The sequence below is a fragment of the Aspergillus stella-maris genome (assembly GCF_047715825.1).
Source record: "Aspergillus stella-maris strain CBS 113639 unplaced genomic scaffold BDV14scaffold_86, whole genome shotgun sequence".
Classification (NCBI taxonomy): Eukaryota; Fungi; Ascomycota; class Eurotiomycetes; order Eurotiales; family Aspergillaceae; genus Aspergillus; species Aspergillus stella-maris.
Window position 1 is genome coordinate 41,138 of NW_027396880.1, and position 27,376 is coordinate 68,513.

At 51.1% G+C, this 27,376-nt stretch overlaps 11 protein-coding genes across 11 annotated transcripts; 6 read left to right on the forward strand and 5 right to left on the reverse strand.

The window, feature by feature from the left end:
* Window positions 1-23: 23 nt before the first annotated feature.
* fkbp3 (peptidylprolyl isomerase family protein FPR2) lies at window positions 24-751 on the reverse strand. Its single transcript, XM_073766527.1, has 2 exons — window positions 454-751; window positions 24-376 (listed from the first exon to the last, which is right to left on the reverse strand). Exons 1-2 carry the CDS (start codon window positions 690-692, stop codon window positions 208-210), a joined length of 408 nt encoding a protein of 135 aa, XP_073623063.1. The 5' UTR covers window positions 693-751; the 3' UTR covers window positions 24-207.
* A 274-nt stretch (window positions 752-1,025) lies between these two features.
* BDV14DRAFT_205028 (putative ABC multidrug transporter) lies at window positions 1,026-5,612 on the reverse strand (the record flags this gene model as incomplete). The annotated part of the gene is made up of 5 exons (XM_073774647.1): window positions 1,026-1,679; window positions 1,730-1,963; window positions 2,012-2,956; window positions 3,010-4,548; window positions 4,596-5,612. The coding sequence occupies 5 exons, from the start codon at window positions 5,610-5,612 to the stop codon at window positions 1,026-1,028; spliced, it is 4,389 nt and encodes a 1,462-aa protein (XP_073623064.1).
* Window positions 5,613-6,057: 445 nt separating this feature from the next.
* BDV14DRAFT_205029 (uncharacterized protein) lies at window positions 6,058-8,504 on the forward strand (the record flags this gene model as incomplete). The annotated part of the gene is made up of 7 exons (XM_073774648.1): window positions 6,058-6,096; window positions 6,153-6,271; window positions 6,321-6,523; window positions 6,569-6,805; window positions 6,855-7,144; window positions 7,195-7,865; window positions 7,910-8,504. 7 exons carry the CDS (start codon window positions 6,058-6,060, stop codon window positions 8,502-8,504), a joined length of 2,154 nt encoding a protein of 717 aa, XP_073623065.1.
* A 476-nt stretch (window positions 8,505-8,980) lies between these two features.
* BDV14DRAFT_193236 (uncharacterized protein) lies at window positions 8,981-11,839 on the forward strand (the record flags this gene model as incomplete). The annotated part of the gene is made up of 2 exons (XM_073771743.1): window positions 8,981-9,630; window positions 10,495-11,839. The coding sequence occupies 2 exons, from the start codon at window positions 8,981-8,983 to the stop codon at window positions 11,837-11,839; spliced, it is 1,995 nt and encodes a 664-aa protein (XP_073623066.1).
* A 166-nt stretch (window positions 11,840-12,005) lies between these two features.
* BDV14DRAFT_205032 (uncharacterized protein) lies at window positions 12,006-13,212 on the reverse strand (the record flags this gene model as incomplete). The annotated part of the gene is made up of 2 exons (XM_073774649.1): window positions 12,006-12,170; window positions 12,226-13,212. 2 exons carry the CDS (start codon window positions 13,210-13,212, stop codon window positions 12,006-12,008), a joined length of 1,152 nt encoding a protein of 383 aa, XP_073623067.1.
* Window positions 13,213-13,604: 392 nt separating this feature from the next.
* BDV14DRAFT_193237 (major facilitator superfamily domain-containing protein) lies at window positions 13,605-15,199 on the forward strand (the record flags this gene model as incomplete). Its single annotated transcript, XM_073771744.1, has 6 exons — window positions 13,605-14,031; window positions 14,079-14,138; window positions 14,185-14,220; window positions 14,266-14,328; window positions 14,381-15,018; window positions 15,074-15,199. The coding sequence occupies 6 exons, from the start codon at window positions 13,605-13,607 to the stop codon at window positions 15,197-15,199; spliced, it is 1,350 nt and encodes a 449-aa protein (XP_073623068.1).
* Window positions 15,200-16,054: 855 nt separating this feature from the next.
* Window positions 16,055-17,879, forward strand: BDV14DRAFT_193238 (hexose transporter protein; the record flags this gene model as incomplete). Its single annotated transcript, XM_073771745.1, has 6 exons — window positions 16,055-16,178; window positions 16,226-16,279; window positions 16,331-16,566; window positions 16,623-16,831; window positions 16,884-17,169; window positions 17,217-17,879. 6 exons carry the CDS (start codon window positions 16,055-16,057, stop codon window positions 17,877-17,879), a joined length of 1,572 nt encoding a protein of 523 aa, XP_073623069.1.
* Window positions 17,880-18,123: 244 nt separating this feature from the next.
* On the reverse strand, window positions 18,124-19,300 carry gprI (putative cAMP receptor (Car4); the record flags this gene model as incomplete). Its single annotated transcript, XM_073776193.1, has 3 exons — window positions 18,920-19,300; window positions 18,425-18,864; window positions 18,124-18,362 (listed from the first exon to the last, which is right to left on the reverse strand). Exons 1-3 carry the CDS (start codon window positions 19,174-19,176, stop codon window positions 18,124-18,126), a joined length of 936 nt encoding a protein of 311 aa, XP_073623070.1. The 5' UTR covers window positions 19,177-19,300.
* Window positions 19,301-20,141: 841 nt separating this feature from the next.
* On the reverse strand, window positions 20,142-21,959 carry BDV14DRAFT_193240 (sugar porter family MFS transporter; the record flags this gene model as incomplete). Its single annotated transcript, XM_073771746.1, has 8 exons — window positions 20,142-20,507; window positions 20,545-20,755; window positions 20,807-21,179; window positions 21,231-21,294; window positions 21,344-21,450; window positions 21,494-21,709; window positions 21,756-21,804; window positions 21,900-21,959. 8 exons carry the CDS (start codon window positions 21,957-21,959, stop codon window positions 20,142-20,144), a joined length of 1,446 nt encoding a protein of 481 aa, XP_073623071.1.
* Window positions 21,960-22,545: 586 nt separating this feature from the next.
* BDV14DRAFT_211880 (glycosyl hydrolases family 31-domain-containing protein) lies at window positions 22,546-25,211 on the forward strand (the record flags this gene model as incomplete). The annotated part of the gene is made up of 6 exons (XM_073776194.1): window positions 22,546-22,656; window positions 22,720-23,202; window positions 23,249-23,740; window positions 23,791-23,907; window positions 23,960-24,061; window positions 24,117-25,211. The coding sequence occupies 6 exons, from the start codon at window positions 22,546-22,548 to the stop codon at window positions 25,209-25,211; spliced, it is 2,400 nt and encodes a 799-aa protein (XP_073623072.1).
* Window positions 25,212-26,651: 1,440 nt separating this feature from the next.
* On the forward strand, window positions 26,652-27,135 carry BDV14DRAFT_205038 (uncharacterized protein; the record flags this gene model as incomplete). Its single annotated transcript, XM_073774650.1, has 2 exons — window positions 26,652-26,741; window positions 26,806-27,135. 2 exons carry the CDS (start codon window positions 26,652-26,654, stop codon window positions 27,133-27,135), a joined length of 420 nt encoding a protein of 139 aa, XP_073623073.1.
* Between the last annotated feature and the right edge of the window lie 241 nt (window positions 27,136-27,376).

A 27,376-nucleotide genomic window follows, 5' to 3' on the forward strand; every position in this document is an offset into this window, starting at 1 on the left:
AAGGATATGTATAGACGGATTCGTATAGGTACAATGAAGCGTCATTGATTATCATCTCTCATCTCTTTGTTTCGGATCCATAGTGTATTCCACCGACCTCCGGCTCAGCGTAGATTGTTTGTCTTGCCGATCAATTCTCTGTGTCAATCCAGCTCATTATGCTGCTATCGGTATCGCGCGTATTTCATGAGACGGACAGCGATTCATCTAGAGCTCATCCTTGGGAACACCGTCGATGCCAATCAACTCCGTCTCGAAAATCAAAGTCGAGCCACCCGGGATGGGTCCAATGCCGCGGTCTCCATATCCGTACTCGGGTGGGATCGTCAGCGTACGCTTCTCGCCAACGCACATGTCAAGGAGACCCTCGTCCCATCTACAACAGAAACAAACGCATTAGCATCTCTCCAACCCAGCGCATCCCAACCGCATCCAAGTCGGACATGTACTTACCCCTTAATAACCCGCCCAGCACCCAACTTGAACTTGAATGGTGTTCCCCGGTTATAGCTAGCATCGAACTGCGATCCGTCGGCCTGGAGTGTTCCGCGGTAGTGCATCTGGACTGTGTCGCCCTTGGTCGTCTTGCGGTTGCACTCGACAGCGTGGGTTGTTTCGACACCAAGGTCGGCGGCGGTGGTGAAGCCGGTGAGGGCGAGGGTGAGGAGAGCAGGGAGTATTGAGAGGCGCATTGTAACAGATTGCTTGATCAGGTAGGCTGGAATTGAGGAGAGGCAGGAAGTTGTTGCTGGTGTTGTTGCGGTGCGGTGAAGATGCGGAGGTGGCAAGTGCATAAGATTACTGATGACTAATTATACTTGTTCAGGTATGCACGATTTATGCGGCGTCTACAGAAGCAGACTTGGACCACTATATATAGCATGCTCAGTTATATAAAGGAAGCATCAGGTCTTAGTATACTATATAGTTCTTGTGTATATCAAAGATAGCATATCGCGGGAACGCAGGAAAAACACAAGCGTATTTAAGGTACAAGTACAATAAGAAACGAAGCAAACCCTCAATCACTGCGTCTTCGTCTTCTTCGTCCGAGGCACGCGGAAGAGCTTGTAGAACGCAATAGCAGCAACGGTGTTGACAACGATATAAACCCACAGGAGTCCGAAATCGCGCCACCGGTTATCAAAGTTAATGCTAAGCGCACTCAGATAATCGTTGGTGTACTGCAGGGTGCAGAAGTTGCACTGCTCGCTGCCTTGCGCCTGAGGGTTCAGAAGATATCCTCCGTTGGCGGCGCGATAGTCGGCCATGTACTCCTCACAGTTCATCCCGGACGGCGCAGAAAAGGATAAGACCTCGTTATCGGCGCAGTGCATGGATGCGGCGCCCAGGGTCGTGGAGAGCAAAGACGACACAATGTAAGTCATTGGATTGACGCGGTACATGAATATCCAAAAGCCCGGAAGGGCATCTGGACCAGCAAGGATACCGCAAAATGCGTACATCATGATGAAGAGGATGTTGGATAAGGCCGATGCGCCCTCCGCACTCTCGATGCCTGCGATCAATGCGTGTGCGAATGAGCTGCTGAAGATAAAGGTTGCCCATATGACTAGGCATGTTAGGGTGCTTCGAGCATGCATTGTATCGGTATACTGCGCGTTTTGATATAGACCGACGGGATAGAACCAGACCAGATAACAGAATATTGCCATGATCTACGATGCGTATTAGCGAAGAGGTAGGCAGACGTGGTATAAAAACTTACAGTATTCCAGAAGAATTCAACAGCAATGTTAGACAGGATGAATGCTTGCCAGGCATAGGTCTTAGATTGCCGCTCACGAGACTCGTACAATGTCCGCTGCGTTACAAACGAGGGAATTATTTGCATGATGAGCTGGACGGTCACAAAGAGAAAGATAAAAACGCCAAACATTTGGTTCTGCAGGCCTTGTCGAGTGTTGTCCATCTTGAAGAAGGAGAAGCCGATAAAGAGGGCCTGCGCGAATTAGTAAAGTGGTCAGGCTTGTGGATGTGGTAAACTTACACAGCCAATGGTCAGTAGGACCTTCGAGTAAATATAGGAGGGACTGCGCCAGTACTGCTGGAACACACGGCGTCCAACCTGAACTAGCTGTTCGGTGAAGGGAGCAGCAAACTCAGAATAGCTAGACTTGTTATTTGGATCCGAGACTTGCGAGGGCTTGTTCGCAAGCTCTCTCAACGTTGACAGTTCGCTTCGCACTTCCTGATATTCGGGGCTCGCCCTCCATACGGCGGGCCAGTCAATACTTGTCTGCGCTCCAGGTGCTGCACCGATAACCTCAAGCATGTGTTCTGCTGGGTTGGCGTCTTGGGGGCATGCAGAGCCACCGTTCTGAACGAAGTAATCCATCAATGTGCGCGCCCCTTGACCGACCTTGCCGAAATAGACCGTCTTTCCTCCTTTTGCTAGCAGCAGCAGTCTATCAAAGCGCTGGAACAACATAGCCGAAGGCTGGTGAATCGTACAGAGAATGGCCTGTCCGTTCTTGGTTAGAGTTTCCATGAGGTTGCAAATCGACCAAGATGTCTGGCTATCTAGACCCGAGGTAGGTTCATCGAGGAATAGGAGCAATTTGGGACGCGCGGCTAATTCAACACCGATCGTAAGACGCTTTCGTTGTTCGACGTTGAGGCCCTCGCCTGGAACGCCAACAATAGCGTCTGCGTACTCTCTCATGTTCAGCAGGTCAATGACTGTCTCAACGTAGGCAAGCTTCTCGGCACGCGTGTACTGAGGTGGTTGTCGAAGAAGAGCGCTAAACTCCAATGCTTCTCGTACGGTTGAGGTATGCAGGTGAAGGTCCTGTTGCTGCACATAGCCTGTTTTGCGCTGGAACGACTCATCGCGCGGGCGCCCATCAACAAGCATGTTGCCACCAACGACACCAGTAGTGGTGCGGCTGGCCAGTACGTCTAGAAGAGTGGTTTTCCCGGCGCCAGATACACCCTGGAGAACATGATCAGTACAAGAAATGAAGTATTGCGAAAGTAGATGCTCACCATAAGTGCTGTCAATGTGCCTGGTCGAATCCAGCCATCAACTCGGTCAAGAATGCGCCTCGGCTCGCCTTTTATCTTGATATCATAGGTCACATCTTCCCAGTGGAATATCGAAGACTGTTTCTCCACTCCAGAAACCATACCGGGTTCTTCATCGACAGTCTTTTCCATCTGTGCTTCGGAGTCCGGGACCTGCTCTTCATCATGATTTTGTCGCTTCGCGTGGACTTTCTGAGCGTTTCCGCGGCGAAAGACAAGCACCTCCCCCTTTGAGCGCTGGGAAGAAACAAGTTCGGACGTGACCAAGTGAAGGAACGCCAGGAAGACTGTTATAGCGACGAGAATCCCAAAATTGCGCCAACGATGGCTGTTCTCGTATCCATATGATGACCGAACAAAGTCAGTGCCTTGAACAACGTTAGACCCGGGAACGGCGCCGACCGTTGAACAGACTTGTTCTTGGAGCGATACGTTTTCATATCCAGGACCAGAGGGTACAAACGACACACATGGAAACTCGCGCCCGTGGAACTCGTTAACCATAGCCGCTTCAAATCCATACGAAACTGGATTCAACCATCGGATCCACGACGCCCAGCCGCGCATATAGCTTACCGGTATAGCAAATCCTGTGTATAGCACCAAGGCAAGAAGAATAATCGATGAAGGTGCAAGAGCCTGCTCAATGGATTTTGTTAGAGAGGCAAAGAAGCGGAAGAACATTGACATTCCCATCATCATGGAGAACGAAATGAGGAAGAAGAAAAAGAATGCGCCTGGTTCACGTCGAAGATTGCCCATGAAATATAGGACGAGGTTCGTTAGGAGCGAGTTTACGATTTTGTAGGGCATTGCCATAATCATTGAGGAGATGGCTTCGGCACTGGGGTGATAGAGTGCGTATCGATTGTGCTTCTCGACAATGGTCCGCTTCTCGTAGAGCGTCATGATCTCAAGGATGCTGGAGAAGGCGTTCAGCATCACCATCATGAACAGCAGAGCCCCACGGGAGAAGAACGAGGATGTATCGCCAGCCAGATTATAGAAGATACTTGATATGATCAGAGCCTCGAAGAAATTGCCGATCAGCATAGCGAGCGTGACGCTGGGGTCGTTCTTTAAGGCTTGAAAATCTCTCCAGAGGCAGATGCGAACCTGACCCCAATATGAAAGGGTGTAAGGGGACTTTGCTCGTTGTTTGGTTGACTTCTCTGCTTTACGAGATGAAGAGAAGGCATGAAGATCGGTAGAGTCGAATGGATGATCACTATCGTACTGCTCGATGTCGTGGAGAAGAGCCTGTCGTTCGGAACTTTCCTTCCAACGCTTCGCAAAGTCATCTGAAGTCCTAGGCACCAGGTGCTCGAACCCAGGTCGAACAACGCGCTCAACAGGACTTGACATGGAAGTCAGGAAATCGGGCGTTGTTTGAGCATCCGGGCAGATGAATCCGAGCTGGATGAAGTACTCTTTCGCCGCCTGTGCAGGGCCAAAATAGATCTGCTTCCCTTCGTATAAAACAGTAACTTTGTCAAAGATCTAATGACTGATTAGCACGTCTCGGCAGATTTAGGAATTGGTCTTACCTCATATGCTGCCTGCGGTGCCTGGTAAATTGCAACGCACGAAGTCACTCCGAAGACATCGCCTTGTGTTCGCAAAGTCCTACAGAACTCGACTGCATTTGCGCTATCTAAGCCACGAGTACTGTTATCCCAACACTGTAGAGGCGCATAACTCAAGGCTGCTTCGGCAATTGTGACTCGCTTCCTTTCGCCACCACTGACGCCTCGAACAAAGTCATTGCCGACCTTGGTGTTGATTGTATGGCCGATACCAAAGGTCGACATAATCACATCGCGAAGGTGGGTGGCGTACTCCTTACGACTCATGCCGCCGGGTATCTGGCGAGGTGTGCGTGCAAGCGCAGCAAAGTACAAAGTATCACCGACAACGAGTTGCGGAAAATGCGCGTCAACTTCAGCAGTGTAGATCGCTTCCCCACGAAAGTGCTTCGACATCTGGTTGGGGGTGATGCCCTGGTAGTTGATGTATGAGGCTCGGTCAACATGGAAGCCGTGGGTTTCCTGTGCGATGGTCTTCAACAGAGTCGAGCAGCCTGAACCAGGCGGACCGAGTACGCAGAGTTGTTCTCCAGGGAGAAGCAGGCCATCAACGTCACGCAGAATCTCGATACGCTGTTTCTCTCCGCCAAGCCATTGTCGCGCGAGAGTAGGCAGCTTCAATAGCGCATTGCCGACGCTCATCTGGTAGTCAACTGGACTGCCATAGCCGACCACATTCAAGCTCTTAAGCGCGACACCGGTGACGCGCGGTGGGGGCGCATCGTCCGAGCTGTAGCGAACATTGAAAAAATTTCTTGCCCAAGCTCTGGCGTTGAATCGGGGATTCTGGGGGTCGAGAAAGACATCATTGCCTGCTGGAAAGGGCAGCTGATGGTGTGTCTGCTTGGATCGCTCACTCAGTGTCCGGGCCAGATTGGTCACCTCACGATCCGCTTCAACTTGTTGTTCAGCTAAAGTCACCTTTTCTTCAGAATCGGAATCTGAGCTGTTGGCGCAAGTGCGACTTCTGGAGCTCATTTCGTCTTGTTTGGCAGAAGTCAAGGCGGCTGGCTCTACCTAGCTTGTCTATGACGGTGAAAGAGCAAATTGAGCTAGGATGAGGAAGTCGAGGCTGGAATTTTATATCAAAGCTCCAACGGGCTCGGGGGACCAACGGACTCGGGGTCCTGATTGAGAGTCCGTTCTGGCGCCATGTTGGGCTGAGTTGCTCGTATACCTGCTTGGCTGTCAGCCACCACCAGAGTCCGCGCACTGCGGGAGAACAACCACAGACCAGCGGAAGGAGTGGGTAAAAGGGGCCACCGAGTCCAATCATGACTTGTCAAGTCCTACGGCCGAAAGTCCGAAGAGTCATGCCAACGGCCAAGAGTTTTGGAACAAGTCCCATTGACATCGGACATGCGGTCTTATAACTGTCCGCAGCCCTCCCCTAGAGCCGCGCTTGCCCACTCAACAGAAAACAATGCAGCCATACGATGCCTCCTTTCGAATGAAACTCTCGGTGCGATGTCCTCCTACCTTACATAATCCACTGGTCTCTCAACTAATGCTGCCCAGTGCTCAAGGTGCAGAGATCGCAAGCTGAAATGCGACCGAGGGAAGCCCCAGTGCAAGCGGTGCCATGCCATCGGCATCCAATGCACGTATCCTGAAAGGAGAAAAACGCGAGGATCGCGGTTAGTCGGCCTGACTCTCTGTTGACAAATGTCTAATTTGCGACCGTAGACAAAAGTCCGAGTTCCACCAGCTGGACCACCGTTTGGAGGCGCTGGAGGAGCGACTGAAAACGGCTGCAACTCCAGACCATGATCCATCTACGCCTACACCAGCTACTAGAGGAGAGGAAGCGCCCAGAGGCTTCGCTTTCAAGACTGGGACTCATGATGAGGCAACACCTCGAAACCTCGAACTAGAACCTGGGACCGCTAGTGCGTGCAACAGCCCAAGTGTCATCGCCCCGTTAACGGCTGCAGAATACGTCTACCAGATGGTGAGCGGCGCAAAGGACAGCCTCGAGACCATCACGAGTCAGTGTCGGTTGGCGTCGAACTCCGAGTCGCCATGGAATCAGTCCACCGTCAACAGTGCCATAACTCGCCTCGACACAGCTCTCGTCCAGCTGGCTGCTCCGAGCCCTCGTCTCAACGGTGGTCCGACGACCGATGCGAAGAGCACATTGCCAATAGACGACGCCAAACGATACATAAACAGTATGGCTCCTGTCGCTTGCCTTGGCCCCTACGCTGACCGTCATTGCAGCCTTCTTGGACACGCTTCTGCCGTGTTTTTCCATTTTTGGTGCTTTCTCAAAGGCTGTGGATCCGGATTTCATGAGGGCAATGCCTTATATCATTGACTCCCCGTACGCACAGGTTGACCCGGTAATGCGAGTGATCTACTACTGCGCCATCTACCTCTGTCAGAGCATCGGAACCGTTGAGGAGCAACAGCTGGGGATCAAAACGTACTACAAGTGCCTTCAGCTGGCTCCCAAATGGCTTGAAACGGCGACAGGGACGGAGTTGGACCTTTTTGCTGCATCCATAATAGTGAGCGCACACCACTGATGCTTGAATGTATCTGCTAATAATTGGTTCAGGGGTGGTTGGCAATCAACAACTTCGACTACCACCTAGCATGGCAATTCCACTGTGAAGCCTGCCGATTCGGCACGATTTTGGGAATCCACAATGTAGACTTGGGAGCACCTGGCCCTTCGCAGGACGAATCTGTCAAGGAAGACTACCGCCGGCTGCATTGGTTTCTAGTTGAGATTGACTTTCTCTTCAGGCTCTGGTATGACAAGCCCAAGGCTCTGCGGTGTGCAGAAGTAACGCAGGTCAAACTTCCGAAGGAAATATCTCCGGCAACGAAGCAACCCAAGCGAATCCAGTGCACCCTATTCATTGTCTGGTCGCGGGTCCTTTACATAATGGACAGCTTCTTCGAGGCCATCGAGACTGTCTCAGGGCAGAAGCTTAGCAGCAGGGTTGACCATTGCTGCAACCAGTTGGCGGAGCTGGCCGAGGATTGGGACCTGCTATCCCTGGGAAGATCGTCCGCAGTCAGTCTGGAAAAGTCCTGGCTCTATGCAGAATCCGTTATTGCGATTCACAGCTTCATCATCTTCATGCGACGGAAAGCATCAGATACGGATCGAATCCCACACCCTCAGGCAGTCGAGGCCGCGAGAATCGTCATCAGGACCATCTATGAATGGTCGCAAAGACATGTTTCTCCAACTAAGGAGCACCAGGGCTACAATTCACAGTAAGTCAGCTCCAATCCGGTGAAACCAAGTCTGACCTTCTCAGCCTTGTTACGTTCTACCCATTCTGCGCCTTTTTCACCCTCTACTACCATATCATGTCGTCCGACGATGCGAGCGAATGCGAAGAGGATATATGCACATTGGAGAAGGTGGTGAGCATTATGTCCGAGATTGCGTTGATCAGACCCAACTTCGTGCCGATAGCGAACGCCATGCGGGCGTTGAATGACGTCTCACGAGCGGTTCATTCCCGTCAACAACTTCCAAACCTCACGGTTGTCGGTCCAGCACCACGGTCCCAGGCGTACTATGACCCAGTGTCTTCTGTCGACCCTCAAGTACCATCGCAAATGCCAGTGTTCAACCCCTTCGAGTCCCTGCAGAATCTGCCGGCGGATTTCCCTCTGCAGACACCAAACGATCCGAGCGGCGGTTTCGGTGTTCCGTTCCAGCTCCAGAATCAAGTCGCATTTGACTGGGGTCCTGCATCGGATACAAGGCCAGGGACTGCGCGGACGGTGTCGCAACCGGTGGATTTTGTGCGGGCGATCGAGAGCGAGCTCATCTGGCGGGATTGGCATGAGAGTTGGTGGCAGGGGAGCAGTCAGGGCGGTGCCTCGGAGGTAAATCTCGGGTAAACGCGTGTCGATCGATCACAATTGCCGATGCAGGCGTTGAAATTTGGTTTTCGCATTCTTCTGGTCATGCTGGGCGTGTAGAAGAAGCACTGTTGCGCTGGACGCGTTGACAGTTGGAGGGGTAAATACGCGATGATGTAATCACTTCCCACAAACAATGCAAACATTCGAAAAATGCAGCGCACAACAGCATACTCTATACTCTCCTGTAGGGGCCAAGTACAGACTGCTACAGAAGTACCTTAGTCCAGCATCATGGCTACTCCATTTCCGTCCTTGCTTGTGTCTCCCGCAGAGCTACATACGGCTCTATCCAATGCCTCTTCCCGGCGTATCATCCCTGTAGCAGCTGGTCAGCCGTCCCACATTTCTTCACTAAAAGCTCAGCATATTCCCGGGTCTATGTAAATTTATATCTCCGACCTCAGTTTGCAACAACCGGCAGAATCCAACTAACCCACCACAGATTCTTCAATATGGAGGAAATTAGAGACACAGCATCTCCATATCCCCAAATGCTTCCATCAGCATCCAAATTTGCCAAATGCATGACCGAACTTGGCGTTCAGCCAGACGACATCCTGGTAGTCTACGATGTGCTAGAGGTCGGCTTCTACTCTTCACCGCGGGTCGCATGGGCTTGTCGTCACTTCGGCCAACATGACGTTCATGTCTTGAATAACTTTCCGCGCTACATCAGAGAAGGATACTCTGTGGCTTCGGGGCCGTTGACGAAACTCCCTCCAACCCAACAAGACTATCCTGCCAAGGAACTGGACTCTGAAGCGGTGATTGCATACGAAGAACTACACCAATCCCTCTCCAGCAAGACTGAAGACCAATTCCAAATAATCGACGCGCGGATATCTGGTCGTTTCGCGGGGAAAGAACCCGAGCTCCACCCAGCTCTGCGCTCTGGACACATGCCGAATGCACTGAACGTCCCATTGGCCTCCATTCTGGATGACGACAAGGTCATGCTATCTGCAGATGAGCTGAAGACACGCTTCGAAACCGCTGGGGTGGATGGAAAGCTGCCAGTGGTGCTAACATGCAATTCTGGGGTGACTGCAGCGGCGCTGGATCTCGCGTTGCAGCTGAGTGGGTATGGTATGGAGCGGAGGTTGTATGACGGCAGTTGGATGGAGTGGACGCGAAGAGCGCAGGACGAGGGAATGGTTGTGACTGATTAATATTGCTGTACTAGGTACTATACTAGGCGAGTACTATGTACTGTAGTTTGCCAGACGCATAGCAACCGTGTTGACGCGAGGAAGTATGAGCGGCAGAGGTGGCTTCTTATTGGTGGATACCAGCTGGGTGACTAATCGATATAAAAATGAATTTTGGAGTCGCGCGGCTGTCACCTGACCGCCAAGCCAATTACTAAGCGCTTTCGGGTCGCCGGACTAAAATAACGAGTCTATCCGAGCTGGATCCTCTTGAAGGTCTTGCTCTTCTAACTACAGTCTGTATAGAGCTTATGTATCTGGCCAGAGGCCTCATTAGACCCCAAAGAAGAGGGGTACTATGATATCATGTATCCTTCTGAAACGATAGGCCACATCAGCGATATGTAGATCAAGTGAATCAGGAAACGCGATGTCCGATTGGCCTAGATGAGTAATCCAAGTCCACCTTGGTTGACAGGAAGCAAGCATCACGTGATAAGCAACCATTGTGGAAACCAAGATGCTTGACCATTCAGGGGTGCCCGTAGTAGCCCGTAGGCTCTGCCTAACTAAATAGGGATATAATGACTAAGCGAGGTCGACCGTAGGGGCAGGCGGTACCAAAGGGCAGTATGCTCCGACAACCATTTGGGAAGGCGCGACCATAGCAGTCATGTGATTCTGTCATGTGACCGACGCGGGGCCGTAATCGGAGTTGATCGCCGATCATACGGTTCCTGATGAGTCAGCATTTTTTCCGCCGCCACCAGCGCAACACCAAAATCTTCAGATTCCCCCACGGGCAGTCTCTGGTCTAGACCACCTTCCAAAATGCTCTCCAGACAAGTAGCCTCTGCAGCTTGTGCTGCTTCTGCCTCTAGCAGGTCTTTCGCGACTGCCGCCCCCGTCAATGCCGCGGCGCGCAACCACAAAGTCGTCGTGATCGGCGGAGGTACTGCCGGTTTGGCCATCAGCCACCAGCTCCTGCGCACTGGTCGCTTTGTCAAGGATGACATTGCCATTGTCGATCCGGCCATCTGGCACCACTACCAGCCCGGCTGGACGCTTGTTGGTGGTGGTTTGAAGTCTCGGGAGCAGTTGCGCGAACCGCTGGCCGGCCTGATTGACCCCAAGCTCAAGTTCTACAACCAGAGCGTCGGCTCATTCTCGCCAGAGGAGAACTTTATCACTCTCCGAAACAACGACAAGGTCAACTACGATCACCTTGTTGTTGCCCCTGGTATCACTCTCGACTTCGGTAGCATCAAGGGTCTGTCCGAGGCGCTGGCTGCTCAGGACTCGGGTGTCTCTACTGTCTACTCCTACGACACCGTCGCCAATGTCTTCCCCCAGATTGAGAAGCTGCAGAAGGGCTCTACCATCTTCACCCAGCCCGCCGGTGTCATCAAGTGTGCCGGTGCTCCTCAGAAGATCATGTGGCTTGCGCTCGACTACTGGAAGAAGGCTGGACTGTACAACCCCAGCAACCCCGCCAGCTCGCCCATCAAGATCTCCTTCGCCACAGGAACACCCACCATGTTCGGTGTCCCCAAGTACAGCGCCACCCTCGAGCAACTTCGCAAGGAGCGCGGTGTCGAAGGCCTCTTCCAGCACGACCTGGTCGCCATCGACGGCAAGAAGGCAGTCTTCGGCCGCCCCAACGGCCAGGCCAACGTCACCCGGGACTTCGACCTCCTCCACGTCGTCCCCAAGATGGGCCCTCACGCTTTCATCAAGAACAGCGTTCTCGCTAATGATGCCGGTTACGTTGACGTCGACGACGGCACCACCCGCCACAAGAAATTCGGCAACGTCTGGTCCGCTGGTGACGCATCCAGCCTGCCGACTTCCAAGACCGCCGCCGCAGTCACAGCTGAGGCTCCCGTCCTCGTAAACAACCTGCTCCGCGCAAGCGAGGGCAAGCCCCTCGATGCCACATATGACGGGTACACCTCGTGCCCCCTGACAACCGAATACGGCAAGGTTCTCCTTGCTGAGTTCAAGTACGGCGGTGTTCCCAAGGAGACTTTCAACCAGTGGTTCGGTATTGACCAGGGTACACCTCGCAAGGAGTTCTACTACCTGAAGAAGCACTTCTTCCCTTGGGTCTACTTTGAGTCGATGCTTAGCGGAAAGTGGGGTGGCCCTAAGGGGTGGTTGTAATGTATGATAAATAATGTGCATAAATAGAATCGAATAACATAGCTAATTGTTCCATACATCGAGATAAGTTCGTCTTCTTGAGATCCTTACGCGGCAAGAAGGGTCAAACACGTGAGGGCCCAGCACTTCTTCGGACTCGACAGTGATACCTCTCACCATCCTTCTACTACTGATTCTCATTCAAGAAAGATGGGCACTCATGGTGCCTTTTTAAAAGCTCAGCCCCGTCAGTGAGATCTCCAATTCTATCGTCTTCCGGGTCATCCCACAACGCCGCTAGAACCTGCCGCTCGCCAGCCCAAGGCTGCCGTGAGTGCTGCACCGCATAGTTCTACATCGAGCCTGGTCAGTCGTGTCAAGTTACCTAGCGGAAAGGATGCACTCACATCGAGCATCACTAGGTCTCCCTGTTCCCAGTGAACCTCAATAGCTCCTTCCTCCGCAATATCTAGTAACAGATCTAAATCCTCAACCTTCATTGGCGTTCCGTCCCCAAACTGTGGCGGAGGATGATAAGACCCATCGTCTCCTTGAAATGGTGGCCTGGTAGCCCCATGATACCTACTACGTCCCCAAGCAGACGTGATATTCCCGAAAAACACAGCTGCACCGGTAGGTTGGTGAAGACAAATTGCTGGCACGGCATGCGTGACACTTAGACTCCCATCTGCATGCCATTCGAAATTCTCACTGTGCCTCCGGACCTCGGCTTCGATCTTGGTTTTGAACGTTTTTTCGTCGTCGTCATCATTGACATTTTGTCCGTACGCACCGCGGATACTATTCCCTGTGTTCGAAACCAGTGTCTCGGTTGTGTACCGATAGGTATACCGCGCCCCTAGCCTTCTCAAGTCCGCCAGAAATCCCGGCGTGCGCTCCTGCAACTTATGCGCGATATAGATGCTTGATGTAATCGGCGTCGCACCACCACTTTCCGGGACCTTTAGGGCACAGAACGTCAACCAAGCTGGGTTGATAGTGGACCAGCCGTACTCGTTGTGAGGCCAGATGGGAAGCTCTGGTGGCCCTTCATTCGCAGTCTTGACGTTAGGAGCGAGAACTGTCCTCAGCGGTGGACGGCCTACTTCAGTATGTGCTCGTAGCCCGAACGCGTGTGCGATTTCGCTGTAGTCATGGGGTGTTTTGATGGGAAGACCGCGGAGGAGGATTGCGCCGCCGTGGTGCTTGATGAGCGAGCGGAGTTGCCCTGATTTTGTGAAGTCTCTAATTGCGGACACTGCCTCAGCGACGGTACTGATGTTGGAGGCTTTTAAGGCTAGTGGAAAGGGAGCGCTCCAAGAGAGACCAAAGTCTTTGGTATCCCTTTGGGTTTCGAATTGTAAGTGCTCAAAGACTGCGTCGGTTGAGGCCATGGTGCAGTGCTCGGTTTCCTACAGGAAGCCAATGAAATACAGCAGTACTAGCTCACCAAGGATTGCTTTGGAAATTTATTCTAGATCCAGGGACCTCATTTCTCCAATTTCAGAATGAATAAGGAAATATCTTTCGGAGACACCCCGGTATCTGCCGTTGGAGGAGCACGCAATGGACGCCAGAATCGCGACAACATTAGTCCAACCAATACTGGCAACCCGACACTCTGAACAAGAAGCGCATGGCTTACTGGCCCACTATTCGCGAGCGCACGACTCCATAGCGTGCTTGCTGTTTTTCGGGCAGAAGATATAGTATTCTGCTGCAATCCTGCATAGATGTCAAGAGAACAAAACGTCACAGTCTTTCTCAACGGTCGACTACTCACACAATGGGTACTCCAAAGACTTCAGTTGACGTTGATGATGTCGAAATCAGTGCTATAAAGGGGCCTTTTTACCGGCAGGTTTTCTTTCAAGCGACCGTCGTCGGCCTCTGCGCGTTCCTCGCCCCGGGGCTCTACAATGCCATGCAGTCAACCGGCGCCGGCGGCCAACAATCACCATACCTCGTCATGGCCGCAAACTCCGTGCTCGGCGTGATGATGGTCGTCACCTGTGCTCTTGGAAGTGTTGTCGCCAATCGAGTCGGTCTCAAAAATGCATTGATATTCGGCACCACCGGATACTGCGTGTATGCGGCGTCGCTGTACACCAACAACCGCTACGGGAACGAATGGTTTGTTTACCTTGGCGCTACAGCTTGTGGAATCACGGCCGGCATATTCTGGGCTGCGGAGGGAGCAATTATGATTAGTTGTATGTTACTTGGAGTCCATGAAGTCGTGATGTGCTGACCGTACAAGATCCCATCGACTCACAAAGAGGAAGGTATCTAGCTTATTGGTTGGCGTATCGCAATGCAAGTCTCGGTTTGCCATTTTTAAGCGAGATGCTAATGGTTCTAGGGAGGCTCAATCGTTGGCGGTATCATCAATCTTGCTTTCAGTGAGTTCGTCGCTCCATGTTCGAGATGTTCCTAACGATGATCAGACTATTCTGGAAAATCAACAGGGAAGCTCGACTGGAGAACCTATATCGTGTTTGTGGTCCTGCGTAGGTCTATCCTTCGCAAAATGTCGATGCATTTCGTTAATGATTCGTGTAGAATGCCTCGCCCCCTTTGTCGCATTCTTCCTCTCAACACCAGACAAGGTCCAGCGCGCCGATGGACAGAAGGTCAAGACCGCGCAGAGGATTAGTACAGTCTCCGAGCTCATGGAGATTGCCAAAATTCTCATCCGCAGAGACTTCCTCCTAATGGCCCCCTTCTTCTTCTACGCAACTTTTCTTCTCTCATACGCGAGCTCCTACTTAACGCTATACTTCAGTGTTCGTGCAAGGGCACTTGCTTCACTAATCTCAGCGCTCGCGCAAATCACAGCGAATTTCTTCTTCGGAACATTTCTCGATTGGCAACGGTTCATTCTCAATCAGCGCGCTCGATTTTCATACATATTCATCATGGCACTGTTCGGCGGAACATGGATATGGGGCGCTGTTGTCCAGCATGGATATGAGATCCACACACCAACTCTAGACTGGTCTAATAGCGGATTTGGGCGCGGGTGGGCGTTTTATATCATGATGCAGGTTAACTTCGCCCTCGCCTATAACTACGGCTACTGGCTTGCAGGATATGTCGCCAGAGGCCCGGCTGAGATTGTTCGTCTTACTTCGACGGTGCGTGCCGTTGAAGCTGCGGGTGGTGCTGTTGCAAGTGGGCTTAGCTCTACTTCTGCGCCGGTGAGTGCTTGCCATTGGATATTGAGGATGGGATACGTTGCTAATATAGACATAGCTGATTGCTGCTCTGGGAGTCAACTTTGGTTTATGGGGACTAGCTGTTGTACCAACTTATTTTGTGGCGAGGAAGGTTGGGCTCACGGACGAAGGGGAGTCGCAGAACCCAGCCGTGGAGGAATAGAGGCATGCATCCGCTTGCAACTCATGGTAGACCGATTGATTCAGGCGTTAGCACACGTAAGCCCCAGTCTGTTGGGATATTAGCGATTGGTGGGCTAGCAGCCTGAAGTCGCTTCTACTCGAACCAAGCCCGGAAACCCAGCAATTTGGTGGCGAAGCCAGCCTAATGCGAGATATCAGGCTATTCAATCATCCAGAAAGAACACGAGGTGTTCGTGTACCGTTTTTAATACCAAAAATTAAGCTTCTGTCACAGCGCATCGTCGCACCCCTTCCAGACGGATAGACCCAGGGTTACTTATCAGATGGTAACCCAACCCATTACCTGAATTCGCCACGGTTGCCTGGGCAGTTTCCCTTTTAATCCCGGAGCATCTCGCCTAAGAATGACCAAATGCTTGAGTGGACGGGCCATCTGATCCCCCCGCCTCGCCTAACAGGTCTTGTTTTTGCGCCAGCCTGGTCCAGGGCAGATAGACGAGCCGCTTGCTTGCTAGCGTCAAAGCTCTATTTACGACCTGAACCAATCAGTCAATTCTAACATCCTAAGGTGCAGAAATATGGTCTAGACCTCGGGGGCGGGTCCGGGGTATGTCTTGGTCATTCTCAAAGCATCACGGACCCTGCATCCCCGCGTGCCGGCTAAAATGAGCAGGTGTGTCAAAGAGAAGCTTAGTCGCTTCCTGCTAAGAGCTTGGTTGGCGGAGTAATTTATCCATTTTGCCTTGATCGCGTGGTGTTGTCAAGGTCTTTGTATAAAGTGGGCATCCTTCCCCTGCAGGGTCTTCTGGGCGTCGAGTTTGCCATCACACTCCCAGCCTTCTGGTGCAGCAGACGGCATCATCTGACGATTGCAATGGGTAAAGATACCTTCAGGCTCGCTGGCCGAGAATGGCCCAAGGTCAAGTGGTGGAAGATGAAGGGGATGCGCTTCGTGTATCTTACTTTGTGGGCAGCCATGATCACTTCTGCGACTAATGGTGAGAAAGATGGACACTGGCCATGAATAAGCAACTAACAGGCACAGGATACGATGGATCCCTTATGAACGGTCTCGAGGCACTTGAATCTTGGAATGAGTGTAGGCCTTCGCATCACCACCTACCAGGAGGCTAGAGTCTAATGAAGATAGCGTACAACCACCCCGAAGGAGCAACCCTTGGTCTCCTCGCAGCGTCCATGTCCATCGGATCTATCCTCGCTATTCCCGTCGTACCCTACGTAGCCGACATTTGTGGCCGTCGCTTTGGTGTCGTCGTCGGCTGCGTGATAATGCTCTTTGGCGTCGTGATGGTCTCGATTGGATACAAGATTGCGCTGTTCGTCGTCGGTCGTATCATTCTTGGCTTTGGGCTGGGTATTGCGCAGGTATGGACGAATTATAATATCTACATCGAATGTCACAAGCTGACGAGTGACATTAGGAATGCTCGCCTCTTCTCGTCACCGAGCTGGTCCACCCACAGCACCGCGCGATCTACAGTACCATCTACAACTCCCTATGGTACGTTGGTAGTTTGATTGGTGCATGCGTCGCACTCGGTACAAACCAGATCAAGGGGAGCGATTGGTCGTGGCGTGTCCCTTGCTTGCTTCAGGGAGTTCCATCCGTCTGCCAATTGGTATTTATCTGGTACGTCTTTGGCTCATGGATCACCGAACATCAGGACTAATAGGACTGTTAGGTTCGTCCCAGAATCGCCCCGCTGGCTGATCTCCAAGGGCAAACTGGAGAAGGCCAAAAAGATCCTCGCATATGTCCACGCCCAAGGCGATGAAGATGACGAGCTAGTCAATGTGGAGTTCGAGGAAATTCAACAGACCCTCGCCCTAGAGAAACAACTCGAGGGCAACGGGTGGTCAGAGTTATGGTCCACCCCTGGCAACCGCCACCGATCCATCATCTTGATTTCCATCGGTTTCTTTTCCCAGTGGTCTGGCAACGGCATCGTATCATATTTCCTGCCAAAGGTATGTATTACCAACCAATCGAAAACGTAAAAAACTAACGAAAACAGGTCCTCGACCTCATTGGCATAACAGACAGCCACACCGTCCTAACCATAAACTCCATCCTCAACGCCGTCAACGTCGTCTCCGCAACAGGAATCTGCTTCTTCGTCGACAAGATCGGCCGTCGGAAACTGTTCATAACCTCCTGTATCGGCATGCTCCTCTGCTTCATCTCCACAACAATCGCCCTCGCACGCTTCCCCCACGGCCCAGGCGGCGCAGACAACAACGCCGGAAACACAGTGATAGTATTCATCTTCCTCTACTACATCTTCTACAACATTGGTTTCTCGGGACTCCTGGTCTCCTACTCCTCTGAGATCCTGCCCTACCGCCTGCGCGCTAAGGGGTTGACGTTGATGTTCTTCTGCGTTTCGCTATCCCTCTGGTTCAACCAGTACGTCAACCCCATTGCGCTCCAGGATATTGGCTGGAAGTACTACATTGTCTACTGCGTCTGGCTATGCTTTGAGCTGTTTGTTGTCTGGAAATACTATATTGAGACTAGGCGCACGCCGCTTGAGGAGATTGTTAAGTACTTTGACGGTGATCGGGCTATTCTTGGTGGTGCGGCGGCGACAGAGAAGGTTAGTGAGCTTGTTACTGTGCAGAGCCAGGGGGTTGGGGAAAGCGAGAAGGGGGCTACTGTTTATACTGCGGAGCGTTAGCTGGGACTGGAGAATCTGGTTTTGGTCTTATGGAGGTGAGGTTACCTAGCAATGGGTAGGAAAGAGTGGAGGTAATTTGATGCCATTTCGATCTCAGACATGCATGGGCCGTATATCCTGCCCTTGTAACTCAGGTTATATTCCAAAGTACCCTAACCACTGTCCATCGAAGGCCATAGCCTGACCGTTCCCAAAATAGTCTCCCCCTAGCCGAACCCAAAACGCCCTCCTATTATTCACTGTATTACCGCCTCCCCTTCGACCGCATCGTAACAAAGATAATCCCATTCCAAAACCCCCTGAGCGAACCCAACGCCGCAACGCCAACCATAAGCCCATACGGCTCCTCCCCCGGATGCCGGAACGCATAGATACGATTTATTGTTGGCGTGACCCACGTCGTTAAGAGCGCGAGGAAGAACAGGATCGGCATGAGGAGGAATTTTCGGAGGGAGAGGGAGGATTGACGTCTTTTTATTGGAGCTGCGTTTCTTATTAGAATGGTGAAGATAGAATACCTAGGGAGGATGGACTGGAGAGAATACCATCACTGTCTTTGGAATCACCCCTTGCCGCCCGTTCAACAGGCTCACTACTCGGCGACGCAGTCGAAGAAAGAACAAGACAGTCATTCGTCGTAAGCATCAACTCATGCCGTAACTTGAATATCTCATGCGCGATGACGATGTAGAGCACAAAGACCACAACTATAAGAAACCAGATGGGGCCGTAATAGAAGATTATGCGGAAGAGGACCCAGTTTGGCGATATAGAGCACCAGAATGTCACACTGCCGTATAGCGGACCCTTATCATCGCTTCGTATGAAAAGAAATACTAGCGCCGGGATGAATGTTAGGGTTGTGATGATTGCGAGGTATATTTTCTCCAGCTTTCGTAGGGCTTCGGGCTCGTAGTGGTAGAGGACGACGAGAACGACGTCCCATGTCATTGCGACGGTCCAGAGGACATCTGCGACTGGAAACCTGAATACCATCAGTAAAAGATCCTTCTCCTGGTCTAATAATGTGAGGGTCTTACATCTGCAGCGAAAAAGCCTGAAACCGACACAATCCCGACTCATCCCCCGCCTCCGGCCCACTAACAGAGATCATGGTCGCGATAAAGTCGAACAGGTTATAGAATGCATTAATGAGCATAATCCGATGCGTCGGACTGCGGAAATTTGGACTGTAGCAGAACGTCGCTATGATGGTTGCCACGCCCAGTATGGAGAGGGCTGACGCCGTTCGCCCAGCAATGGACAGTTGGCGCAGCTGCCACTCATTAAGCTGCATATTGCTCGTCTTCTGTCCCCGGCCTCAATGGACCATGGGTCTGTTGATGGCGATGTCACATATCCATGACCAGAAGAACCATCGGTTAGGGGGTCGCAGGTGGTGTCGTGCCAATCGCATGATGATTCTCCCAACGCTGAAATGGCGCAAGTCATCAGAAAAAACAAAAAGGTGCTTATGGAGGTGGGGGACACAACATGAGTTAGAGACTATTGTGCGATCTGGAGCGCTATTACGCCATCTGGGCTGTCTGTGATAGATGCTCTGCTTGCTCCACTGTCAGTGCTTATTTGCTTTTTCTTGCAGGGTTTGGATTACGAGATTGCTATCTTGGTCCTCGGTATTTACGAAGGGTCGCTGTTTTGAATATACCGGGGTAGCTCAGTTGCAGCAAGCAGCCCAGGGCGCTCTGGATAGGATTGTAGCAGTATTTTGTCCAGTCTCTTGTTGACATATGTTGATATTGCATCCATGGGTAGTCCATCCGAGAACGACCAGTCAAGCTCTCATCATGAAGATGTCGAGGATATGATCCTGCGAAATGAAAAGGGTCTACCCAAGCATATCGATAAAATTTCAAGCCCGCGCCGTGGGAGCGAAGGTCTCATATAAGAGCGAATGTCGCCATGACAGCCCTGTCGCGCTCCAGACTAAGACAGTTCCGGACAGCAATCGGCATCGGGGCGCCATAAAAATTTAGAAGCGGCACTGGCGGTTGAAATCTGACAAGGCACAGGATCCCGACTCCATGGTCGAAGCCGATCAAGCTGTCAGGTCCAGCCATTAATTGGCTGTCAAGAAGTGCAACATGGTGGCTGTGCCGGAGATACTGGAGAAAGAACGTAGTACTTTTGTTGCGTGCAGTATGCGGCAGTGCGTCTAGGTGATATGCAAATGAGAGCTTGCAGGGTAGGGCAGGATAACAAATATCCACCAAGGTATAGATTGCTTCTAAAACGCTTTGGCTATTTTTGCTCCACTCGTTCGATCATCTCGACGTCAGTCGCCTCGATCTTCTCTCGCACTTGCTGAAGATCGGCAACAACGACGTCGTCGCCAAAGATTTGTCCAATTTCCTCCAACGTCTTGCCCTTCGTCTCGGGAAAGTATAAGAAGACGACGATTGCTCCAACAATATTCGTGCAGATGAAAAGCGAATAATATCGGTAACCCACGTTGTCAAATGCCACGGGTGAGACTTGATTGAAGATGATGTTGATCAAGACATTGCAAACAACTGATATCGAGGATCCCTTCGCGCGAATGGCCATCGACATGATCTCGGGGACGTAGATGTAGTGGATCGAGTTGTATCCGAGGGAGTATCTAGTCTCGTTAGCCAATGCTGCTATGACGGGGCCTGGATACATGCATCATGGAGAAGCAAAAGATAAAAGCAATGGTAAACCCTTTGGCGACCGTATTGTCGCTGCTTTGGAAACCTCCCGAGAGACCCATGACTAGGGCCATATCAAGCGTCATGGCAATGCCTGTGATCCATAGTGTCTTCCTGCGGCCCCATGTGTCGACGTAGTAGAGGCAGACCAAGTTGGCTAGGGGGCCGACCAGACCGTATATTCTAAGCTGCGTTAGCCCTATCTGTACTATGCGGCGGAGGAAGGGGGTTTACCCAGCAAGCAGAGTCACATTGTGCCCTTGCATACCAAGCCCTTTGTACAGGTCGGTTTGATAGTAGTTTATGACATTAATACCACTTAGTTGAGTAAAGGCCTGAACCAGAACGGCCAAGATAAGGCGTTTGCGGTTGCTGGGTCGATTAAAGAGGTCCGCCCAGCCAGCAACATATTGACTCTTTTCAAAGCGTAGCTGCTCGCGCATCTGATGGAATTCGGCTCTCACGGAAGCATTATCCTCATCAGCCCTCCCATGGAGACGTCGAATGACCGCGAGAGCCTCATCGTCACGTTCTTGCTCAAGGAGCCAGCGAGGAGAGTATGGGAGCCAGAAGATGCCGATCAACATTACTAGGGCGGGGGCACATTCTGTAGTATTGTTAGAAATAGGGAGGGAAGACACCGAGGGGGCTCTCGTACGAAAGGCAAGAGGGAAGCGCCATTGGAATTCTCCAGTTGCGTATGAACAACCAAAGCCCACCCACTGCACCGTTCATTAGCAGGATGTAGGGAAAGAGGCACCAAAGACTTACGTTGGCCATGGCAAATCCGAATCCGACGAACTGAGCGTGCAGACCCGCAATAAGCCCACGTTTATGTGACGGCGCAATTTCAGAATTGTATATCGGAATCGTCATATCTTACCGGTCAGAAACAGCCTGATAGAAAGATCAAGGACGTACTCATGATACCAACGGCAAACCCTCCGACAATCCGCCCGGCGATCAACATGCCAACGTGCACTGTCGCGGCTTGGATTATCCCAGCAATCAGAGCAATGACAGCGCCGATCAGGATTGTCTTCTTGCGACCAAGAGCGTCCGCACACCACCCTGCGAAAAAGACGCCGAAGACGGTTCCTGCTCCGAAGGTACTAACAACGGCTCCCTTGATACTTGCTAAAGGCTGTCAGATGGTTTCTTCGTATCGCAAAGGGCATCTTACGTGTAAAGGAATCGAAGTATTCCAGAAACTCGGGCTGTGCAATGACTGTCTAGACAATGCCAGAGTCGATACCGTACAGCAGTGAGCCGACCTGCAGGAGAGTCAGTGACAACACCAATGTACCAGTTTTGCAGGTTTACCTACAGCGGCAAATAAACCGCAAGCCCATGTATAGGCGTTGATGCTGAGGTGATCCGAGGCCATATTTCCACTGTTAATGAATTTGATTTCTTCCAACGCTAGACTTGGAATCTTTGTAGGGAATTCAAACCTTCTTTATACCCTGAGTATAAGGTTGTGAAGAGCGACTGCCCCTGTTATCCCAGAACGGTCCTTCTCTGGCAGCGTCCTCCGGTAAAACCACAGGCTAAAACCATCTTCTCCTTGCAAGGCTACTGGTTGATAGCAAGATAGTGAAAGCTGGAGAGTCCAAGGCTTACTTACTCCATTGACCTCCTCGATCGTCTGATTAGATCGTACGATAGGCTGCACCCCAGACCCCGGAGTGCAAGCCGAGGGTAACCCCAGCGTGGGGGTGCTTGCCCAGACGCTAGAAACAAAGGTCTTGGAGAAAACAACGGCTGACAATCCTTTTGCCAATATTACTGGATGGACATATTATGACTTCCATGGATAAATATACCCGGCGCCTAAATAGCCCGGGTTACCGAGTGCAGCATTCCGGGGGAAGCGAGGGAGTACCAGCTTCAATAGCTATTTCTTGGGTACGGGCGCATCCGAGGATTTTCAAGTCTAACATTAATGTTTGGAGACATATCGAGCCGACAGGATGGTAAAGTTCTCGCACGGGTGTTGGCATCCAGCTCCAGAAACCCTTATCGACTGGGCAGTTGAGACTGTCGTAGCCGAGACTCGCGGCGATGAACTGCACTTTGTCACTGTATGAATACAAGACACTAGACATACCGTTAGCAGTCCGCTATGCTATCTAACATTTTTACAGTCATCGAAGCCTATCAATCACAGAGGGGATACGCTCAACAACCCAACCTTGACCCATGATCTGAGTTCCCCGACTGACAATGTGATATACCTGTCATCAACGCACTGGAAAAGACAGAAAAGTGTCACTCAAGGACCTCATTTCGAACTGTTTCCTGATGGCAAGCCAAACCGTGTATCTTCAGTCCATACGTCAAAAACAGCAGAAAACCTCGTGCTTGAGGAAGGGACTGTGACTGCCACTGTCGACACTCGCCCGAAGTCATTCGACATCAGCTTCCAGGCGGGTGGCAAGCTTCTTACGAGACTCGGTTGGCGCTCAGTGGGCTATGCCAAACAGGGTACGACTGCCCTGCATCCGCGGGCTAATTATATTGATCCGAACAAGGGTCAACGATGGGTGACATACCAGCTGCAGCTCGGAGTCGGCGACAAGGTTTATGGTCTTGGTGAGCGATTCGGTCCTTTTGCAAAGAACGGACAAGTATGGTCTCATATGATTTGCGACACGAGAAAGCTAATCCTCGAAGAGCATCGAAATATGGAATGAAGACGGCGGCACTGGCTCAGAATTGACATACAAAAACATTCCTTTCGTCATAACCTCTGCCGGATACGGTGTTTTCATTCCCACTTCCAATTTCATCAGCTTCGAGATTCAGTCTGAGCGCACCACTCGTATCAATATCGCTGTGCCGGGAGAATTGCTAGCCATGTATCTGATTTACGGCCCAGAACCAAAATCGATCATCGAACGCTATACAACCATCACAGGAAAACCGGCCCTCCCACCGGCATGGACATTTGGGCTGTGGCTCAGCACCAGTTTCACGACTGAGTACAACGAAGGGACTGTCACATCTTTCCTGGATGGAATGGCGGAGCGCGACATTCCTGTTAGTGTCTTTCACTTTGATTGTTTCTGGATGCCAGGCTTTAAGTGGTGTGATTATGAGTTTGATAAGGATTACTTCCCCGATGCGAAAGGACAGTTGGAGAGGATCAAGAAACGAGGTATCCTTGTGAGTATTTTTCAATTACGCGGCGAACGAGACTGTGCTCACGGAAATAGGTCTGCGTATGGATCAACCCCTATATCGCACAGGAAAGCTCCATATTCGACGAGGCCGCGGACAACGGTTATTTACTAAAGAGAACAGACGGAAGTGTCTGGCAGTATGACTTTTGGGTTAGAATCCCATCGGCCTATCTGCATACTTTAGCTAATGACGCTACTATAGCAAGCTGGAATGGGCTTTGTGGACTTTACCAATCCTGACGCCTGTAGGTGGTACCAAGCCAAACTACAATCGCTGATCAATATGGGTGTCGACTCATTCAAAGTACGTTTCTCTATCAAGTGACCGGGCCTTAATAGTTGACTAACATGAATAATAGACCGACTTCGGCGAGCGCATTCCCACAGGAGATATCGTGTACTTCGACGGGTCCAGTCCCGAGAAAATGCATAACTACTATGCTTTCCTCTACAACAAAGTAACATTTGAGATTCTTGAGAAGAATTTCGGCCCCCACAACGCGGCGCTATTCGCGCGCTCTGCAACAGCTGGATGCCAGCGCTTCCCTGTGCATTGGGGCGGAGACCCATACAGCACCTTTGAAGCCATGGCCGAGACACTCCGTGGAGGGCTAAGCCTCGCTCTTTGTGGCTTCGGTTACTGGGCTCATGATATTGGTGGCTTCGAGGGAAAGCCTGATCCGGCGCTGTTTAAGCGTTGGATTGCATTTGGGCTCTTTTCGAGTCACTCAAGGCTACACGGCAGTGGTAGCTTCAGGGTACCCTGGCTCATCGACGACACCGGAGAGGCGGACAGAGTACTTGAACATTTTGTGAACTTCAAGCATTCACTTATGCCCTATCTCTACTCGAGCGCCATTGAAACGCACAAGTCGGGTGTTCCCATGCTGCGCGCATGTTTCCTGGAGTATCCTGATGACCCGATTGCCTGGCACTTGGACACACAGTACTTCCTCGGCAACAGCCTACTCGTTGCACCAGTGTTCAATGCGCACGGAAGAGTCCAGTATTACATCCCTGAAGGAGACTGGTACGGCATACTAGACGGTAAGATGCGGTCGGGTGGCCGATATGTCACGGAGGAGCATGGTTTCTTCTCGCTCCCCGTACTGCTGCGCCCTGGATCCGCTATATTTCGGTGCACCAGTGAAGACCTTGGAAGTGTCGTATACGACTGGACTAAAGAGGCCGAGCTCTTGGTAAACTTCACGAAGAGCATGGATACGATAGCTCAGATTGCGGATTATGAAGCCCCTGGAACAAGCAGACTTGCCGTTAGGATCTACGATACTGGTGAGGATATCACCCTTACACTGACCCAGGGAGAAATTGCTACACCGATAAACGTCCGGGTGGTAAATAGAAGGATCAGATCAAGTGATCTGGAAATGGTGGACGAAAATGCATTTCGTGTCAAGGAAGGGGTGTCGAGTATCTCACTCACGCTGGAATAGGTCCTTGGTGCTTCTTCGTGTTTTACATACTCTTTCGTTTTAATGCATATCCTTTCAGGCCCTCCAGGCGTCGGCCCCATACGACCTGCTTTGTGTTTGTCATCGGCAATTAATAATTTTGAGCCCTCGCAGCTGCAGCTAAAGACAACACAAGACTTCAGCCGTAGCAATAATGAAGACATGAAGTTCAAAAAAGTTACAAATCCAGCTAGCCATAATGTGCCTGACTTCAGCAGCTCTGGCAGCTGCTACCCCTGTTCGTCATGTAAGTCATACCCACTTGCCCTAGTCAAGGCGCCAACTAACACTTAAGCACTGCAGGTCGAAAAACCCACATAGCATCCTACACAAAAGCCAACTGCAAAGGCGACGCCGCAGAAGTCGACATCGACCTCGGTACCCGATCTAGATGAATCGCACCTGTCCCAAATCGTGGACATAGTATCGAGAAGCTATAACCTGTCGCGCCGGTTGCCTGGGGATGTACAGCTCGATGTCTCCGTGACAGATAACCTTGAGCACTGGGGTGATACACTTGAATCGTATAATTCTGCGTGCGAAGTTTGGAAACATAGTTACTTTGCGGATGATGAGGTGACGAGGTGTTTTGATACTGGGCCTGTTACTTGTTTTTGGGTTTGGAGGAATAGGGGCTTGAAAGGTAATGATAGTTAGAGAAATTGATAATGCGTTGTTAGTGATGGAAGTGGATATTTTGTTAGCATCGGTCAAGCTCGAGGAGTATTCGCCGTATGAGTAGGGACCAGGGCCTGGATAGGACCAACGGGTCATCTGACGAAGAGCTAGAGCAATCATCCTTACACTGCTAGGGACGCAAATGAACATATTGTTCCAATCGGCCAAGGTAAAGGAATGATCGCTGAATCAGTAGATACCGAGTCCTCAATAGGGTCGACAGGTCATCTGATGTATAGCTACGTAGAGTAATCACCTGCAGACTACTGGAGACGCACATGGACATATTGTTACAATTGGCCAAGCTGAAGGAATAATAGTTGAATTAAGAGAGTCCAGACCATTGATAGGAGTGTCACGTCCGCCGACCTCAGGGCATCAGGGTATAGTATAGCTCTTTCTACTTGGAGACAGGGTTTAGTGGAGTCTCATTCAGCGTCGAAGATACGAGACCCTGTTAGTTTGATAAAATTTTAGTTTGCTTTTTAAATGTGTCCATGATGTCTTTCATTGTCCCAATTTTAGTCTATACGTTACACTCGATGGTGTTTCACAAGGTCTTTGAGGCTTGACGCACGCCTTTATCAACCGTCGGAGCTCGCTACTCACACACGCCGTCCGATACTTCTTTGTCGCCACTACATAAGTAGATCTGGGATGCCAGCAGCTGTAAGTAAAAGTATACACAAGATTCCAAGATCCAAGATTCTATATCAGTCAAGAACACGAATAACCGACGCAAAAATGATGTTCAAGCAACTGACAACCTTCTTGACCGTGTCTACCCTCCTCCTGCCAGCTGCGCTGGCAGCCCCCGCCGACCTCGACGCACGCGTAAGTCTACCTACCCAATTCAGCCCCGTCTCTATGGGTGCAATGAGTTAACAACACTAAACAGAAGGAGCTCGAACGAGCATTGACATTCCACAGCAGCAAGGCATGCTACGGTGGCAGAAGCGGTTTCTCTAACCTCGGTTCTGGCGCTCTCGTCATGGTAGGCCGCATCAATAGGAGCTTTCAGCTCCCAGAGGGCTTACCGGAGGGCTGGCAGCTTGATGTTTCTGTTACTGATGACCTTGACCACTGGGAGGACGCTACCGAGGAGGTTCTGCAGGATGGCTGCAAGAAGATTGTAAAGTCTTACACCAAGAGTGACATGAAGCGAAATCAATGCATGATGCCGGGACCGATTACTTGCTACCAACTTCGGGAGATTAAGGACGATTGAGGAAAGCACGGGGCTCGTGTCTAGGTGCAGACAATAAAACTGTGTGATGAGCGTGCATGTTATATAACCTAACATTTGAGGATTGAGAGCATGATTAACCCACTCTGGGAGAGTAATGGAAGTAAATAAAGCAACGAAACTGTACTCCTCTTCTTGGACAAAAAGACTGGCATTCTCACTAGCATCGACGTACTGAATTTCTCCCATCACCATATCCACTGCACGAAAATAAGACAATCAT

Bases quoted from the DNA above. Each gene is read 5' to 3' on its own strand.
- fkbp3 (XM_073766527.1), bottom strand. From the start codon at position 692: ATGCGCCTCTCAATACTCCCTGCTCTCCTCACCCTCGCCCTCACCGGC. The intron at 377-453 runs GTAAGTACATGT...TTTCTGTTGTAG, and splicing joins GCTGGGCGGGTTATTAAGGG to ATGGGACGAGGGTCTCCTTG.